The sequence below is a fragment of the Eretmochelys imbricata genome, chromosome 2 (assembly GCF_965152235.1).
Source record: "Eretmochelys imbricata isolate rEreImb1 chromosome 2, rEreImb1.hap1, whole genome shotgun sequence".
Classification (NCBI taxonomy): domain Eukaryota; kingdom Metazoa; phylum Chordata; order Testudines; family Cheloniidae; genus Eretmochelys; species Eretmochelys imbricata.
This window is the reverse complement of record NC_135573.1, coordinates 162,773,013-162,791,745: the sequence shown is the minus strand read 5'-3', so window position 1 is coordinate 162,791,745 and position 18,733 is coordinate 162,773,013. Positions and strand designations below refer to the sequence as shown.

General features: G+C 38.6%; 1 protein-coding gene across 2 annotated transcripts in view; it reads left to right on the top strand.

Annotated features, from left to right (window-relative positions):
• The window catches only part of FHOD3 (formin homology 2 domain containing 3), a 614,532-nt gene that overhangs the window by 95,698 nt on the left and 500,101 nt on the right, over positions 1-18,733 (top strand). For both annotated transcript variants that reach the window (XM_077810937.1, XM_077810936.1), the window contains exon 3: positions 888-952. In XM_077810937.1, coding sequence (XP_077667063.1) covers positions 888-952 — 65 coding nt within the window. The remainder of the gene's footprint in view (positions 1-887; positions 953-18,733) is intronic.

Genomic DNA, 18,733 nt, shown 5'->3' with positions numbered 1-18,733 from the left:
GTGGCTAACTTGTATGCTCAGTGGAAAGGTTAAGGCTAGAATGTGACCTCGGGTACAGTCCTGAACAAGTCCCGAGAGCCACTGTGCCCCAAATGCCCTGTTGAGGTACAGTCCCATCCCACTCCTGCTCTTCTGTTTCTCCGGGGGAAATGTGGGGGTGGTGTGGTGGTAAGGGAATAAGTTACTCTAGGCCTTGAAAGGGTACAACTTACTTCCGGCCTTGCATCTGGCCAGCTATTCTGGCTGTTGAATGGGGGTGTGTGTGTGTGTGTGTGTGTGTGTGTGTGTGTGTGTGTGTGTGTGTGTGTGTGTGTGTGTGTGTGTGTGTACGCAAAGCTAAAGCTCTGCCCACTCCCCGCCACTTTCTTGGAAGGTAGAGTATCCAGAGATCAGGGACTGTGCTTTTGAGCAGACTGAAGATCCACATAGATCTGTCCAGTCAGTACAGCAGATGCGGGGAGGGGTAGCCTTACTTCTGTGCTGTATCAGTAAGACAAGGCTGCAGCATAGGCCTTAAGGAATGAGGAAGGCCTCCTTAAGCTTGTAGGAAACATGGTACATCGTATTGATATAGAAATGTGATCATGTACTTAAAGACTCATCAAAACGCATATGCAGAAGGAATGGACAGAGTTAAGGTTGTGTATGCAATCTTTAATTGAGCATTGTCTTTTTTAATGCTCAGCTATAAAAGGCATAAGTACAGCATTTCAAATCACGGGGTCCCTGGGAACTACAATAACGCAAATAATAAAGAATATTTTTATGAAGAGAAAAACCCTGCATCATTGCTTGGAGCTCCTTTAATGTGGGATTTCTAGTGATATTAGATGTGATATCTCTTTGTGGTTTCAATACTCACATCAAGTTTTCCTCTTTTTTCCCAGGAGGGGCAAGAAGCACAGTATAATTCTGAGGACCCAGCTCTCAGTGAGAGTCCACGCCTGCATTGGTAAGTGAGGTTCTAAATGACAAAACAGAGAGTACTCTGGGAAACGAGTTTGAGGAATATGATGAGATAAGCTTGCTTTCTACAAAGTTAAAGTGAATAGGCCATATCTTGTTCACTGTATTTGAAAAAAATACCTCCCACTAATTGCAGTGGGATTGTTGTATGGGTGAAGTGAAGAGGGTTCTACTTTCATTAATAATCAGGGATTTATCTCTAGGAAATGTCAAAGTGACTAGGCATTGTGGATATGAGCTGACATTACTCAATTTGGACAGCTGTTCCTGGATCCTGGTTTGAAACATACCAAGGGATATGTAATAATGTTGCTAATATAAAGATCCCGTATTTTCAGTATTTACAAGTCCAACATTTTCTTTTGAACTCTGGATACAGGATGGCTGTATCTAAACCTTTAATCACATTTGAAGAATTGACCCAGGAGCAAGCTGGAACAAAAGGTTTAATTTCTAAGTTATATGCAATTTTGATTGAAAAAGATGTTGATAAGAAAACAACCCAGATGGAAAGATGGGAAAGGGATTTGGACAAATAAATTGATCTGGATTAGAGGGTCTCTATATAGCAAGGCAGATATACATCTTCAATTTGTGTAGCTCATAAAGAATGTTTGTATAAATTACTGTATAAATGGCTTTTGACTCCAGATAAGATCAATCATATTTTTGCTACTAGGGAGGTGCTTTGTTGCAGGGGTTTGGGGAAAGAGTAACATAGTAGCTATGTGGTGGTTGTGTCTAGAAACTAGACAGCTTTGGGAGGAAATTATGAAAGACATTCATCTTATGACAAAATGTCAGCTTTCTAGAGATCTCCCTGATCTGCTTACTTAATGCTCTACTAAAAAAGATTGCCAGTTTAAACAGAATGACAAATTAATTTCTTTTTTATTGTGTGGCTTTGTATTGCACATTATTGGAGAGCTGTGACTTCTCCTCCATGGAATTGTGGCATAGTAAAATATGGACTGTCCTTGTAATGGAAAAGTTTTTAAAACAAGTACCTATGCAAGAGAAGAGCCAAAAAGAGAATAGGTATTTAGAAATTTGGCCACCCTTTTTAGCATACTCAGAGGAGGAGAGCTCCGCAGCCAGCAAGCCAGAATCTTTCATAGAATATCAGGGTTGGAAGGGACCTCAGGAGGTCATCTAGTCCAACCCCCTGCTCAAAGCGGGACCGATCCCCAATTAAATCATCCCATCCAGGGCTTTGTCAAGCCTGACCTTAAAAATATCTAAGGAAGGAGATTCTACCACCTCCCTAGGTAACGCATTCCAGTGTTTCACCACCCTCCTAGTGAAAAGGTTTTTCCTAATATCCAACCTAAATCTCCTCCACAGGTTCTTTGAATATTAGCCTGTTCCTGAATGGGCAATGTACAGTGTAATATGTTAACCTTTTATTGGTTTCAGAGTAACAGCCGTGTTAGTCTGTATTCGCAAAAAGAAAAGGAGTACTTGTGGCACCTTAGAGACTAACCAATTTATTTGAGCATGAGCTTTCGTGAGCTACAGCTCACTTCATCGGATGCATACCGTGGAAACTACAGAAGACATTATATACACACAGAGACCATGAAACAATACCTCCTCCCACCCCACTGTCCTGCTGGTAATAGCTTATCATAAACCAGTCGGAGAACACTTCAATCTCTCTGGTCACGCAATCACAGACATGAAGGTCGCTATCTTACAACAAAAAAACTTCAAATCCAGACTCCAGCGAGAAACTGCTGAATTGGAATTCATTTGCAAATTGGATACTATTAATTTAGGCTTAAATAGAGACTGGGAGTGGCTAAGTCATTATGCAAGGTAGCCTGTTTCCCCTTGTTTTTTCCTACCTCCCCCCTCCCCCCCACGTTCTGGTTAAACTTGGATTTAAACTTGGAGAGTGGTCAGTTTGGATGAGCTATTGCCAGCAGGAGAGTGAGTTTGTGTGTGTGTTCCCCGGCCGGGGGGTGGGGGGGTGAGAAAGCCTGGATTTATGCTGGAAATGGCCAACCTTGATTACCATGCACATTGTAGGGAGAGTGGTCACTTTGGATGAGCTATTACCAGCAAGAGAGTGAGTTTGTGTGTGTATGGGGGTGGGGGGGTGAGAAAACCTGGATTTGTGCTTTAAATGGCCCACCTTGATTATCATGCACATTGTAGGGAGAGTGGTCACTTTGGATAAGCTATTACCAGCAGGAGAGTGAATTTGTGTGTGTGGCTTTTGGAGGGGGGTGAGGGGTGAGAGAACCTGGATTTGTTCAGGAAATGGCCCTCCTTGATTATCATACACATTGTGAAGAGAGTGGTCACTTTGGATGGGCTATTACCAGCAGGAGAGTGAGTTTGTGTGTGGGGGGGCGGAGGGTGAGAAAACCTGGATTTGTGCTGGAAATGGCCCAACTTGATGATCACTTTAGATAAGCTATTACCAGCAGGAGAGTGGGGTGGGAGGAGGTATTGTTTCATGGTCTCTGTGTGTATATAATGTCTTCTGCAGTTTCCACGGTATGCATCCGATGAAGTGAGCTGTAGCTCACGAAAGCTCATGCTCAAATAAATTGGTTAGTCTCTAAGGTGCCACAAGTACTCCTAACCTTTTATTGTAACTTTGCCTCAGTAAAAAAGTTTCAAACATAAAATGAACAGGTTTGGCCCATATGTGATTGAGGGGAATTAATCTGTAGAGCAGGGGTCTCAAAGTCCTGGCTCACGTGCCATCTGCGGCCCGAGAACCTCCCCACTGCAGCCCATGGAGAAGAAATGCATGCAGCCATGCTGCCGGCTCTGTCTGCTGCAGGCAGTGCCCCCCATAGCTCCCATTGGCTGGGGGAGAGGGACTGAGATACCATCACTAGTCGCCAGGCAGAGTCAGCCATGGAGGCAGCATCATTAGTTGTCGGGCAGAGTCAGCCAGGGAGGCAGTGTCACTTTTTTCCACAATGAACATAAACAAGTCAAAATACCAAACACAACTATCTGATGCACACCGTGCTGCAATCCTGAAGATTTCAACTGCTCACTCACTGTGGCCGAAACATCAACAAACTGACAGAACTGAAGCATTGCCAGGTGTCTGGCACACACTAAAAACTCTCTGGCAGGCAAAGAATTGTATAAAGTTGTATGACAGTTTTATTATTTCTAAGAAATTTGAAATAAAAAATACAATATAAACGTTTTCTTTTCTGAACACCATCTTCAGTGACATTATTGGCCTGCTGGGAGGATTTGAGGACTGGCACTGGCCCGAAGGTAAATTGGTTTTGAGACTCCTGCTATAGAAGTTTGTTAAGAAGCACGATGGAGATTTTGGTGCTGTACACTGTGATGTTAAAGCTGTGGTGCGGATACTTAAAAGTGCTTGCATGATCCATGTATCCACAGCATTTCTACGTTCCCCCTCTAGATTATGCTTCCTGGGTTGAGAAGGGGAGATGAGAAATTGCTGGTTGACAGCTAACTACTGTATTTTAGGTTTCAGAGTAGCAGCCGTGTTAGTCTGTATTCGCAAAAAGAAAAGGAGTACTTGTGGCATGTTAGAGACTAACCAATTTATTTGAGCATAAGCTTTCGTGAGCTACAGCTCACTTCATCGGATGAAGTGAGCTCAAATAAATTGGTTAGTCTCCAGGGTGCCACAAGTACTCCTTTTCTTTTTACTGTATTTTAGTAGCCTGTAATATTTATTTTTCGTATAGTGTGGCTCTTGGACATGCAGACTGTCATTATCACTGTCACGATTTTGGAAGTACGCTGGTTAGAATATTGCTGTCATAAGGAAAGCCAATTGAAACAAGTTAATGTGTATCTTAAAAGGTCCACATAGTACTAATGTGGCCTGAATGAAGTTACCCTATGGTACACTGCCTATGGCGAAGTCAGTGCATTGCAATGGGAATTTTATAAACCAATCTGCTGCACAGAAACTCATTTAAATGCCCTTAGTGGTAGAAGCTACTACAAATGGCTAGAGTGCGCTGATGTTGTCATACCAAGACATTATAAGTGGCTTGGGTTCATAAAAAAGAATGTATTCTGTAGCTTCCTTTTTCTCTCCTTAATTTCATCTCTTCCATGGTAGGTTACTTTGGCACTTTAACCATTCATATTGTGCTAGTCTGGATTCAAGAGATCATACCCTGAACACAGAACTATAGAGACATATGTTTTTAGGCTCATTAAAGAAAAAAAAAAGCTGAGTAACGATTCCCTTTATTTCTAAGATTGTAGTGTTGTCTGTGTGTTCATGAAATCAGACTTTAAATACAAGTAAACTTTCTTCTTATTCTAGGGACACATTCTGAAACAGCCTTTATAAGAATTTGAACTGAGCATAAGCAACCTACAGAATTCCTCAAATGCCTCCCATTGAGAGCTGTCTCTAGACAGCATCATGTAGAAACAGATTCCTCTATGCTAGCTGATTGAAGAACAACAGTGGACCATTATTAAACATATGTGCTTTGCTATTAGAGAAGAAGCAAGGATGCCAAGACTAGGATGATTGTATAAATATGAATTAAATTAAAAACAGTTTGGAGAAAGACTTGTTCTGGCTGGCTAAGGTATCTCTTCAACAGACCATTAGCACAAGAGAAAATTTCATATGTTTCCTAGAGTAACAAAAAATATTTCCTCATGTCAGATTTTTAGTTTGGCCAGAGTGCAAAGAGTCAGAGCATTGGGTTTGCATTTGCAGTTATCTGATGGACATGCGCAAATGTCCTTGAACATATGTATCTTACTGTACACATTTTAACTTCCATTTTCAAAAATATGTCCCTCAGTGTAAAAGGCTATCATAATGTTCTGTGCATAGATGATGCCTTGAATTTTAAATCTCTAAAATTTAATTTGGATCTGCACTTTTGGGTAGGTGCATTATAGATAAAGGGGCAAACTGCAAGATCTGGATCTGATTTTAGATTCCAGCCTGCTGCCAAAGTTTTTGGAGTTTTCAGACCAGAGGTGTTGTTTCAGCCCATATCTGATGGTAATGTAGTTTTCTTAATTTTTTTTGATACGCTACTGTGAAATAATAGGGAACTCTGAATGGTTTTTAGTGTTAGAATCATTCTGAGAAAGGTACATGTCAGTTACACTTTTCAGAAATTAGGAAGGGTGTTTCACTGGCAATGAGTAGCTGTCTTCATCTTGCATATCTGTCCACATCAGCTGTGTGCTATGCCTTTTTCCAAATATGAGCATTAGGTTCTGAGGTTGAAATATGTATTACTTTTTTTGTTGTTGTTGGGGGGGCAGGGGGTAGAAGCCAGGTGTTAGATCAATTTGAGCTGGTGTTCTATGGAATAAGAAATTTGCTTCATATCTTTTCTTTGGTTCCACCCACCTGCACTGTAATTACAATAGTCTTTCTTCACACTGCGCCTGCAAAGGATTGTGCTTAGAATGTGACTGTGTTTAAAGTCATTACTATCATATTATAGCTGTTTTACTAGAGAGCATCAGGGCTGTTGTCACATAGCCTGTCATCACTACCACATGCCCAATCGTAATTTGCATTTAGGGCTGAAATAAAAAGATGGGTTTTTTTTAATAAAAGCTCCCATGAATAAATTGTGCCAACATTTTTTTCTGTCCCTAAATTTTTCTTTTTCATGTCTAATATACAAATGTTTGTGTTCAGAATGGTAAAATAAATTTCCCTGCATTAGGGGATGCTAAGCTTTTGGCAATTCATTGGGCACTAGTGCCAGAGGATGTATTGACTAATCTTTTGTGAGCATTAGGAAGTAGTAGTTACTGTAGTTACTCCAACTTATGACAAAGGAAGCAACTTAAAGCAGGAAGCAGAAAAGAGGTGAATGCTTTGTAGTATTTTGAACACTGAAACGGTCATTGAATGTATTTATTATCATATTATCATATCTCATCACTACACACTCCCTCTCTCTCTGTCTTTTAAATTTAACATGAAGAAATTTTCTCTATCATTTTTGGACCTTATGCTTTTGGACATTATGCTCAAATTAAGAACTTGATGGAAGAAGGAACAAGTAGCTTTCATATAATATAACTCTGTGTTTTCCTGTGTCTTATTTAATCCCAGTTGAACTATATCATGATTAATATAATCAAACAAATGAACAGTTTTAAAAACAAAACTTGAATGAGCTGAAATTTTGCTGTAACTTAATCCAGTTTTTGTTTATAGAGCATAAAACCAGTGAAAATGATGGGCTTAGTTTTGCACCAATTGATGTAAATGGAGCAGAAGCGGGCCTTAACTGGCCCAGTTTCAGAGGCCTTGTTCTCAGTTCTATCAAATTTTGATTTTTGTTTGGTGTAATTACATTGACAGTGAGTTAATACTCTATGGGTTAAGTCTCACTTGGTGTCTTGGCAGGCCTTATATCCAAATTTCCTTGCTTTCATTTGTTTGTGAGCTAATGTTGTTTTTTGTACGTGTGTGTTAAATATGGAAGATTATTTGATAAATTCCTTGATTACTTGATAAATTCCTATGTAAACCAAGATTTCGCCTAAAACATCAACAGTGCTAGGAACTTTCACCTTTTCCAGAAAAACAGTAGATTTCAATCAGAGCAGCTTTTGACTAGTTAGTGCCCAGTATTGCAGGGACAAAATTCTGGGCTTTCCCTAGCAATGCCAATTAACTCGTTAATTACGTACTGCCAACATTTTTCTGTGACAGATTAATAGAAGAAGAGGACACAGTGACCAAAACAAGGGAACTCTTCATTATTTCTTGAATGTTCACTTTACTTTTTCTATATGAGAGTGGCCAGGCAGCTGGTATGCTGTGACCTCTGCATAATACCATACCTTAGACCTTAGTTCCACCTGTGTCGCTGACCCATCAGGCAGTCCGGTTCCTCTGTATATTATGGTTGCTCGCTAGTTGTGGTACTACATTCCAAGTGATACCAGTACATTCAATATCTTCTGTCACTATCTTCTGCCAGTTCATCCCTGGCCTTTCTTGCTTTCTCTTTCCTCCCTTAGGTACTCAGTTCAGTGCTTGCTTAGCATGTCTCCGATATGTTGTGCATGTCACAACCACCTGAGCCTTCTTTCTTTGATTATGTTTTCTAACATGTCCTGCTCTGTCACACTTCCTTACTCTCCCATTTGTTATTTTGTCTTTTCATGTTATGTGCAGTATCTTCCTTAGCCATGTCTGAGAGGCAGCCTCCAATCTCTTTTTGTTAGCCACTGTCATTGGCCAAGTCTCTGCTCCATAAAGTAGCGTGCTCAGTATCATTGCATAGTATAAATTGACCTTTAGTTTGCTCTTAGTACACTAATAATTATCTCACTGTTACTTTGTGCTCCCCATATCTGCTTGTTTTATCTATCTGTTTTCTCTCAATATATACTTAGATTGTAAACTCTTTGGTGCAGGGACATCATTTCCATTATATGTGTGTATAATACTAGCACAATGGAGCCCTAGTCCCTGATTGGAGCCTCTAAGCACTATCACAGTTCAATAAATAATTATTATAATAACAAACTAATCACTTTACATCACTTTAGATTTGTGTGTCAACCAATGATTTTCTGCCAAGATATAGTAGTTTTGATGGACAGCAAATCTTTGCCTGAAGTGGTGCTCCATGTAACAGGAACTGCAAAATGTGATTAAATCAGCCATCCTGTTTGGCTGCGTGATTGCTATCAAAATGAAGAGGCTAATTCAATAAGGATTAACAATATACTCACAATATGCCAAAACAATGATTTTAAAGTTAATACTGATTTTATTTGTAGTTATAGTTCTTGTCCTCCAAAATACTCTCTCCCGTATATCTATCTACACATAGATAGATATATGAAAAGTATTGTTTTTATTTACGTGCATAATAAAAATAATTCTTAACATTTATATGGAGCTTTTACAAATATTTAACCTCATAGCACCCCTATATATATTATAGCAGGAACAGTAGCAATTGCATAATAGAGTCCATTTTAGCCCAGGAATTCAATCACTCATAATTTTTTGAAAATTCTACTTTATTGTTCCTTTTACCCTCTGTGTTTACTAGCAATGCTAACCCCAACCATCCTGTTCCCTCATTAACTCCTTTTCATTCATTTCATTCATGCTTCTTATGCATGAAATACTCTCCCCAGATTGGTCCATAAGTCCCTCTTCAAGACCTACCTGTACTGTGATGCCTGTGGGAAACTGTCAGCTGATAATGATTAAGTAGAGGGGCTTGCTGAGCAAGGAGGATATCTTTATCTTAAAGTGATTCAGAACCACCAGTTAGAGCGCATAGCTAATCTTTATCCTGCCTGCTCCTTTTCCTTCCAATTATTGGTCATAGTCACTTGTTGCATATGTTGTCATATATTAAAACCTGATCCTACAAGTCATTCTTGCATGTGTTTAACTTTATATATGTGAATAGTCCCACTGAGTGCCTGAACCTTAGATCTTTCCCCCTGCTGTGCCTGGATTGGTGTCCTAGTGACAAAATCTAATCCTTAAACCAGTAAAGACATCTGGTACGTAATGACGAAGAAATTAGTGTAGATAGACAAGAAAGAAAAAGGTTACACAAACATGGAAAAAAGTGATATATGTCAGAAATCGTATATGATCATGTCGTAAAAGACTATACTGTATTGCATTCTCTCAGAGGGCAGAGTTAAGGTTCTGCATGTAACCGCAGTGTTGGCATTTCCTTACTTTTGAATGCTTAACCGTGCAACCTGAATGTTCAAACAAGTGTTGCTTTTGTTTGGAATGTGTAAACGTACACTGTTCTGACAGTTGGCCTATGGTAATAGTTGCAGATCCTATGAAGTATCTTCTGATCTTCAGAAACTGCTTTCCCTATTTATGGGATCTTAGGCTAGCAAATTATCTCCCAGGAAACGAGAACTTTCGTAATTTATAATGAGCCCTCCAAAATATGGAAAGACAGAGTGTCCCATAAAAACCTTTCATAATGGAGGCTTAACATACGTTTAGGCCCTTTCTTTGAGCCTCTCATTTGGGCCTGTGAATTGTGATTTACAGGCCCAAATGAGAAGCTCAAAGAGAAGAGGTTCTTTGAGGGGCATTTTACAGATTTCTGTTCAGTGTTAGAAATACCTAATGGAAAACATTTTAATCTTGAAAGAAAGAGCATGTGGAGAGCATTAGCAGCTCAGCAAAACGTGCAACCAATTCGGATTTAATTTAAAGGGAACAATAGAGGTGCCTTGAGAATTTGTCGGAAGTGCTGTGGTTTTGAGTTCATATGCTGATGGTAACAGAACTGCAAAAGAGGTGAGTTGCAAATGCTTTATTAAATATCTTCTCAGTATAACTGGAAAGGAAAAGATGAATTCTACTCTTAATTGGTTACAGTGATGATGCCACATGAGGGTTGTCCATTGTTGATTTACAGTCATGATATACTCCTCACGGCTCCTGCTGTATTTTAGTGAAAGTCGTGGTTTAAATGAAGATAATAAACAGCATGTTTATTACAAGTAAACTGAGATCATACAAAAAGGAAAGATGAAAAAAGGAGTTCCAGGTTTTTTGGGGGAACAGGGAGGGTCAGCTATTTTTTTCTAAATGGCATAATTTGAGTACTAATTAGCACAGCACATACACAATCTTGGGGCTGTTTCCAGATACGATTGGAGATCTCTGATTCAGCGCCTTTTCAATTTGTGTGAACCATGAAATGGCTGCAAAGCACTGCAATAAAAATACCTTTTTGAGCTTTTTTAGGATTATTTAAATTAACTTTATCCAGGCTTTGGAACACTGATGCTCTTAAGTCAATGGCTCCCAGATCAGATTGCTTCAGAAAAATAAATTAATATAAATAATAATTTTGCTTAAAGAACCGGTCTCCCTTAAATAATGGTGATAAATTTTCCTGTTTAAATAAATGCAAACACGTTTGGACAACCTGCTTTTCTGGATTAATCACAGCACTTCCTGCCAACTTGTTATTGACCTTGCTTATGCTCAGCAAAAGAACATTGCATTATGGAGCCATAGTCATGGCTTCCTGGTGATGGTTACAATTACCATTCCATTCTGAGTTCTGTTTTGCCTCCCCCCCCCTTCTTCTTTACTCTCTTTTGAAATTACTTCTTCTGTTTTGAAAATATTCGAGTTTTGCCTCAAGAAAAATCTGTATTAGTCCAGAGAGAATTTTAGACAAAGTAGAGAAATCTCTAGTGATTATCTCAGCAAAGCTATTCAAAATCCTCATCCTTGTTGTGCCCTAAGTTTAAAGCTGCTGTACCATGAAAGTTTTGGTGCAAAGAAACCATAGCCTCCATTAGCAGTGCGCTGCTGTAATGCACATATCCAGTTTTAAGAGGGTTTGTTCCAAATTTGAAAGGAGTGCTGTGACTGAAAATTTGAAATTTGCCCTACTTCTTTTGTGCCTGAAAATACAGCAGTGATCAACATGATTTCTCTGAATCAGGTTATCATCTCTCTAACTATATTTTTAAATTATTTTGATTCCCAGAATGATTTTTCTGTTATTATAACTTCAAAAATTGTAAGGCAAGAAAAACTCAGTTTTGACCAGTAGCAAATATCATTGAGCATTAAAACAAGGTTTATAAGAAACAACAGGTCATCTTCACATGTGTCTACAGAATGCAATGCAAAGCTAGACAAATGGGTATTAGGGCACTTTTTTTATCCATTTGCAAACTTGTTTTAGATATAGATATTTTTTCATGCAATTTAAACTATTGTCATATTATATTTTATTGTAATCTGGAACACACAAAAAATCTAGCAAAGATTTGTAATTTGTTTTTTGAACATGCAATCTAACTACATATTAATTCCCTTTGGGGATTAAAAACAAAAAATACAGAAAAACCAGTATTGCTTGGCACTTTTATAGCACCTTCATTCTAATGATTTCAAAACACTTTTCATGCTATAATGTTTCACAAAACCCCCATGAAAATAGGTAAGTATTAATTAATTAATCGGCGTGTCTTGTGCTTACTGGCGCACTATAATTAAAATGTCTAAGATGTCACATACAAATGACTGGTGTTGCAATTGTCTGGTCTAAGCACAAAATCTTAAATCTATGTAATTTTTAAAGGGACTAACATAATAATTTCAATCTTTGAAAAGTGTAACCAGGATGATACTTTAAAAAAAAAAAAAAAAAAAACCCCACAAGACAGCCTAGTTGTATATACACAAATATATATACAGACACATACTGTTTATAACAAGTAGCAAGCTAAGGATCTGGTCCTGCAGATATCTACTAATGAGTTGTAGTATTTATTACTGTGGGTAGTTTATTCTCCTTCTTTTTAAAAAACAAGTTATTGTTTCTATTGAGCTTACAAGTATTGTTTTGAACTGTTGTATTTATGAACAAATATTAGTTTTTACTTAGATGTTTAAAAGGCTTTTGCCCATAATAAAACCGGGATAGAGCCTGTCACAAATTAATTTTTTTCCCCATTGTGGGTTCTGTTATAGTTATAGGGCCTGATCCAAAGTCCTGATTACACTGTCATCTATGGAAGTCTTTCCACTGACTTCAGAGTGCTTTAAATCTGGTTATTAAGTTAGAGCTCTCTTCTGGGGGCAATTTGGAAGTATACCCCCTCAGTGTGAGACCTGGGAGGGATTGTGACCAAAGCAAGCATGACGGGTCAAATCCTTAGCTGATGTAAAGGAGCATAACTCTGTTAACTTCAAAGGACTATGACAGTTTACACCAGCTGAGGCTCTTGCCTGATATCTCCTTCAGCTCTAGGTGAGCATGGCCACTGCTACACCCTTGAAGTCTATGGCATTTATTCTCAAACTTTTCCATACAGTGACCCCTGTACTCCCATTCCATCTATCTGGGATCTATCCAGGATGCTCATCCCACTTAGCAATATGGAAAGGGAATGACGGCTGCAACCACCTGTTAGCTCATCTTCTGGGGGTTCTGTTAGCTCATCTTCTGACCACCCCACCCCAGGTTGAGAAACTGTACACCCTGGGGGTTGCACAAGTGTGCCCATAGTTGCTTATGTCCTACAGGATAGCTATGACGACACTGCATTGATTTATATTTAAGTTTTCTTTGCAAACATAGGATGTAAAGGCTTCATTTATTTTATATTAAATGAAATTTAAGTTCTGCTGAGTCTCGTGTGGCCACTATAGAATTGCCAGGATTGAGTAGTGCTGTGTACTAACTTAGTTTGACCCCTCAAAAACCGTTGCAATACAGTACAATACAATAAATATTACTAAGTAGCTCGGTATTATTTCAACTTAATGCTCTTCCAGAAATTTATAAAAGAAGTTCCTATATTTAATTAAGTATAGGAATTATCACAGTCTTCTACATAGCAACTTCTCATAACCTTGTTCCCGTAGTTGAAACTTTTTTCATAAAAATTCCCTTTTAATTCTGTTTGCTTATAAAGTATAGCTCTTTGTGCCAAAATTAAATCAGTTTCAAGCTTCTGGGACTAGAGTACGACCACCAAACGCATTTCGCTTTAGCTTTAACCACAGCACAAACAAGCCCCTAACTGGAAATGAAAAAGGTTGTCTGTTAAAAATATCCCAAAATGAATTAGCATTATGTTTAGAACAGAGCTGAGTGATCACTTTCCTGCCTGTGTTCTGCCTATTTTCCATATGGAAAATACAAATCACTATAAATGTATTGGCTTCAGATTACTTTTCTGAAGCCTTATACCTAGGCCTAGTTTAAATTTCACTCTGCCAGACTTGTTATATGAATCAAGAAAACACAGTTAGGCACCTAGAAGAGATGCTACGAATTAATACTGAAGAAGTGTGGAAGTGAGAGTGAAGTGACTGGGGTTCCATTCTTGGCTTTGCCACTGACTTGCATTGTGAAAGAAGGAAATAAAGGCATAGTGAGGGGTTTGTTTCAGTAAAAGATTTCCTGTTGAGACCTTGAGCAAGTTTTATAAACTCATGGTCCCCAATCCTGCGAAAACTTAAGCACATACTTAACTTTATGCACTGAGTAGTCCCACTGAAAAGTTCAGCACATAAAGAAGTTTTTGAAGGATCAGGGCCTTAGTACTTCAGTTTCTATCTGTATAATAGGGATAATAATGATACAGTGCAGTGTGGTGGAGCTTAGTTCATTAAAGCTTGCTAAGCCCTTTGAGACCTTCCAGTGGGAGGAACTATATAATAAATGTAATATTCTAACAATTAGAATAGTTTGTATTCCAGTTTCTATGCTGTTGATTATATTTTTCAAGTGCAATAAAATTATTAAAAGTATATATTTAAAAAAAACCAGTAGTTTGAAAAGATTTTGTCTTTATTTTCTAGCTTGGCATGCCTGCATATGACAGTATACTACTGTTAAGTCACATATTATCCAAGCATTCTTTGTGTGTTTTTCATGATGCATACTGTTCTCTGTTTCTTAATCTTCGGCATTGATACTGGTGCCCCTTTTCTCTTCTTCCGTCTCTTTCTTTCTCACCTAGGGAGTCCCTTGGATTTTATAGCTCTTTCAGGCACACTGTCAGGTGATATTTTTTAGTACTGTTTTAAACTTTTCATCATAATGTTATGAGAATTCAGTCGCTACAGAGCGAATAACAGGAGTTCCAAAGTGACCCCTTTTTTGACGTTTTCACTGGACTGTCTTACCTTTATTTTGGACACACCGCAAGAAATTTAAAACACACTGCACCCTTTGCTTTGCTCCCCATGTGTTGATTAACATAATCTCATTTATAAACAGGGAATATTTGTGGTTTTTAAGATTTTGAATGTGTGTCCAAATGCTACCCTGACTGTCACTAAACAAAGTTTTTGTGTTTAAACATAACAGGCTATATTATTTTTAATCTGAGAGTGTCCCTTTTCATTTTACCTGGAAACCCCAGCAAAAGTAATGCAAATTGATCAGTTGCCAAAATAATATTAAAATGAAATGCAAGAAGAAGTTAAAGATCTGAACTGTAGCTTAGTAATGTGTTGCCATATGTACTAAGGAAGATGGAGCTCATAAACTATCAGTTTGCATACTGTTGTTAAGAATTTTAATTGAGTCTTGTGCATGTAAAACCCATATCAGGTTACCATCTGTCTTTCAGACACTTAATATGATCATTCTGGTATCTACGATTAGAACTTGCAAACTTATGCTTTAAAAAAAAAAAAGTGGGTTGCCGCCTGCCCATTCCCATCATTGGCAAGTGGATGATTACACTTCAGCCATACAAGTGCCATGTAATTTTGCCATGTCTGAAACTGGCGTATCAAATTAAGTTGAGGATACCCTGGGAAGGAAAACATAAATATTAGACCAGTTCCATACCCCTTCCATACTCCTAAATTTAGGCCCGCTGGCCATTTGAAAGCCTCCTTAATATCATGTGCTGTTCGAGGCCTGTGCTCCTGTATAGTTTCATATGAAGCATTTCAGTTCAGCTTGTGGAAAGCTTCTTGTCTTGATGGGTGCAGGAGGGGTCTAAAGGTCCCTCTCACCACTGCCCTGGGCCTAGGCTTAGCTTAGTGTTTCTGTATCAGAAGAGCTTATTTTGCAGGGTATGAGGGACAGATGAGCTGCTCTAAGAAGATGAGGATGAGGACAATCCCAGTAAGATGACAGCCAGCTGTCGTTGCTTTTCCATCTCTCTCTATGCTTGAAGTAGGCTGGTTCCTAGTGGCTGCATCAGATATACAGGAGAGGACTTGTAACTCTTTCTTTAATGGCTAAACCAAAGTGCTTGATGTAAAACTCAAGGAACATGCGAAAGAAAATATGGTGGCCATGGTTGCACAAACAGACCAGCATAGTGTGTGTGTGTGTGTGTGTGTGTGTGTGTATCTAATCTATCTATCTATCTCGAAACCATAAACCTCATTGATTAAAATCTGGGATAATGGCTCGTTTCTTATATTGTTCACATGAATGTTCATTAATGTCCAGCATATTCAAAATATTTTAGGTCTGATTCATCCCTGTCCTCTGTGTGGGGCTACAAAAATCTTTCCACTTCCTATGCCAAGGCTCAGCTCACTTGCAATCCCTTCGCTCTCCTGAACCCCACTAGCATCTCTCTGGAAGGAGGGAGGAAAAGGTGCCGCAGCCCCACTCAACTGTTGAATGGAAGTGTCCAGCAAGGGAAGGGAGCACACACTGCACCCTCCTAAGGGCTCATGCAATGAGCCATAAAACTTGCCCTCCTGTACATGCATGTGCGCTCTCTCTCTCTCTCTCTCACACGTGCGCGTTTTCTGGGAACCAAGGCACTATGCCTCCCAGAGTTCCCCTGCGGGTGATGCAGTCGCACACCAGCAGCAGCACAGGCCTGTGCCTTTTGTCCTATTTATATCTCAGCGATTACATTTGGTGTGTGGCTGTTTTGTTATTTATTCTTAATGTACCAAATCTCAAGCTCCTTAATCAGTTTTCACACAGACAGAACTACACCAGTTAGTCAATAGTGGGAATTTTCCTGAGTAAAGACCTTAGGGGTTAGCCCTTTGTTTATATATTTTAATTCATTTAAATACAGGCACAAAAAATTAGGCCTATATTCTTCCGAGGATTCCGTTCTTCAGAGATGGCAGTGTCTTTTCAAACCGTTGTTATTACCTTGTGGTTTTAAGGTGTTATTGCCAACAGTCAGGAGGAGTAATAATCAGGGAGCCTCCACCTTCCATAGGCCTCAGAGAAAATGTAGACACTATAAACACAAAAGATATCCAAATAATTTCTTTCGGAATGTCTTACCTAGACTCTTTCATGGAGAATGAATGAACAATGGTTCAGTGGAAAAATGCACAGTATCTATAATAAGGTATTTATATAATTAAATTTTTGAAACCCTCCCAATGTTTTGGGTCTAACTGACCCACCTGTGCACAAAAATGTAAATTAAAGTTTTCGTTGCAAAGCTGTGCCTCTTCATAGTTAAGTATTCTCAAACTAGGATGAGGTCAGTCTTTCTGTATTGGTTTTATAATCCTACCTCTTGTGTTTTTTGTGTAGCAAAAAAAGTCGTTACAACGGTAATGTTAGACTCTTCAGTGTTAGTTACTGGGGAGGATGAAAGTCCTGCACTTCCAAGGTCTCTACGGCCTCTTGGACCTCAAACACATACAAACATGGAACTAAAACCTTTCATTAGGTAGTGTCAAATTATGATGAGCACAACCTGTGGGCGTTGGTTTTGTCCTAAATACTACTGTTCATGTTAGTAAAGGTTGTAGAACCAGATCCCTAAACTGTAGCCTTCTTCTAGAAATTAAATTAAAATGTTGAATCAGAATGTTATGTACAACATCCACTCCTTCACATGTGCTTTGATGTTTAGCTTGTCCCATGTATCTGTAATAATAATAGTAATATTTATTAATAATTAATACCTCTTTCTCTTCGTCCCTTTTCTTTGCATGTCTGGATCCTGGATGATGAGCAGTTATAGTTGCAGTTTTACTCATGGAATATGGCTTTTTACCAAGCTCTGAGAGTAGTTATGCTGCAAAAATCTGGGTCCCCGTCCCCCCCGCAGTGATTTTGCCCATATATGCCCAGCCTCTTCTGTTATTGGTGTGTTCAGCAGGTGAATTTACTCATTGGTGTAACTTCCATGAAGTTCCACAGGGATGAATTAGGCCCACTATCTGTGAATAATTAACTGATTATGAGATTAAAATGTATGCAGTGATTCTAAAAGTGCTTACTTTCTATGACTCATTTTAGTTATGGGAAAATACATCATGAAATCGAAATGATTTCCTCTTAACTTAATTCTCTGTTTTGTTCTCTTGTAAGTTTGTATGTGTTTTAATAGCTGTGTTGTGTAGATTGCATTCTTTTCAGACAGATGGAACTGGTAAGATCCTAGCTGAGAAGTGTGTGCAAAAAAATACCTACAATCCAAAGTTTCCCATAGCAGATGAAATAAACAGGGTATTATTGGAATCTCAGCATATGGCAATGTATTTTTGCCAACATTTCTGGCCTATGGAATGCCTCAATATGACTTTGTCATCTGAGATTCTTAGGCCTCTGGCTGTAGTGCTTCCAGCTTTTCTCTTTTGAAACCTCATTTTTTGTTTTTCCTATTACTAATATATTACTTGTACCATGTCAAGATCACCATCATGATTGCTGCCAACTTGGAATCACTCCCCTGAAAAGAAAATGTTCTGGTCTTACTAAATTAGAATGTTATTTACAACCCCCACTCTTTCTCATGTGCTTTGATGTTTATCTTGTTCCATTTTCTTTTAATAATGTTTATTTACTAGAAAACAGAAAATGGCCCCAATAGTATTTTATTTCAAGGCTCCATCAGAGACCGACTAGTGTGCATACTTGTTTGGATTATGTTATATTTAACAACAGATATATTGTTGGATCCTTATCTTATTTCTGGCAATACACTTCACTATATGAGAGGATGCCTTTACCTCATTACATTTTAGAGGAGGTATTGTCCAGAGTGTTGGATAAAACATGGTAGCTTCTGTCCTGTCTACATTAAAGAAGCTTGGTATGGTACTGGATTAAACTTCACTAGTGCAAGCAGTGGAGTTTGCACTGTGGTAACTTCTTCATTGATGTATGCCATTGCAAATTTCCTGACTGCTGAAATGGGTCTAAGTATTCAGTATTGTGGTAAGGAGTTACTTATGGACAGTGTGTCTGACCGATACATTTCATTCCCATACATGGTGCAGAGGGAAACAAACTGACATAATTGACAAGGGAAAGGGTCAAGAAAAATAGTTGTCCAATATCCTCCCATATGGCTGCGTAGC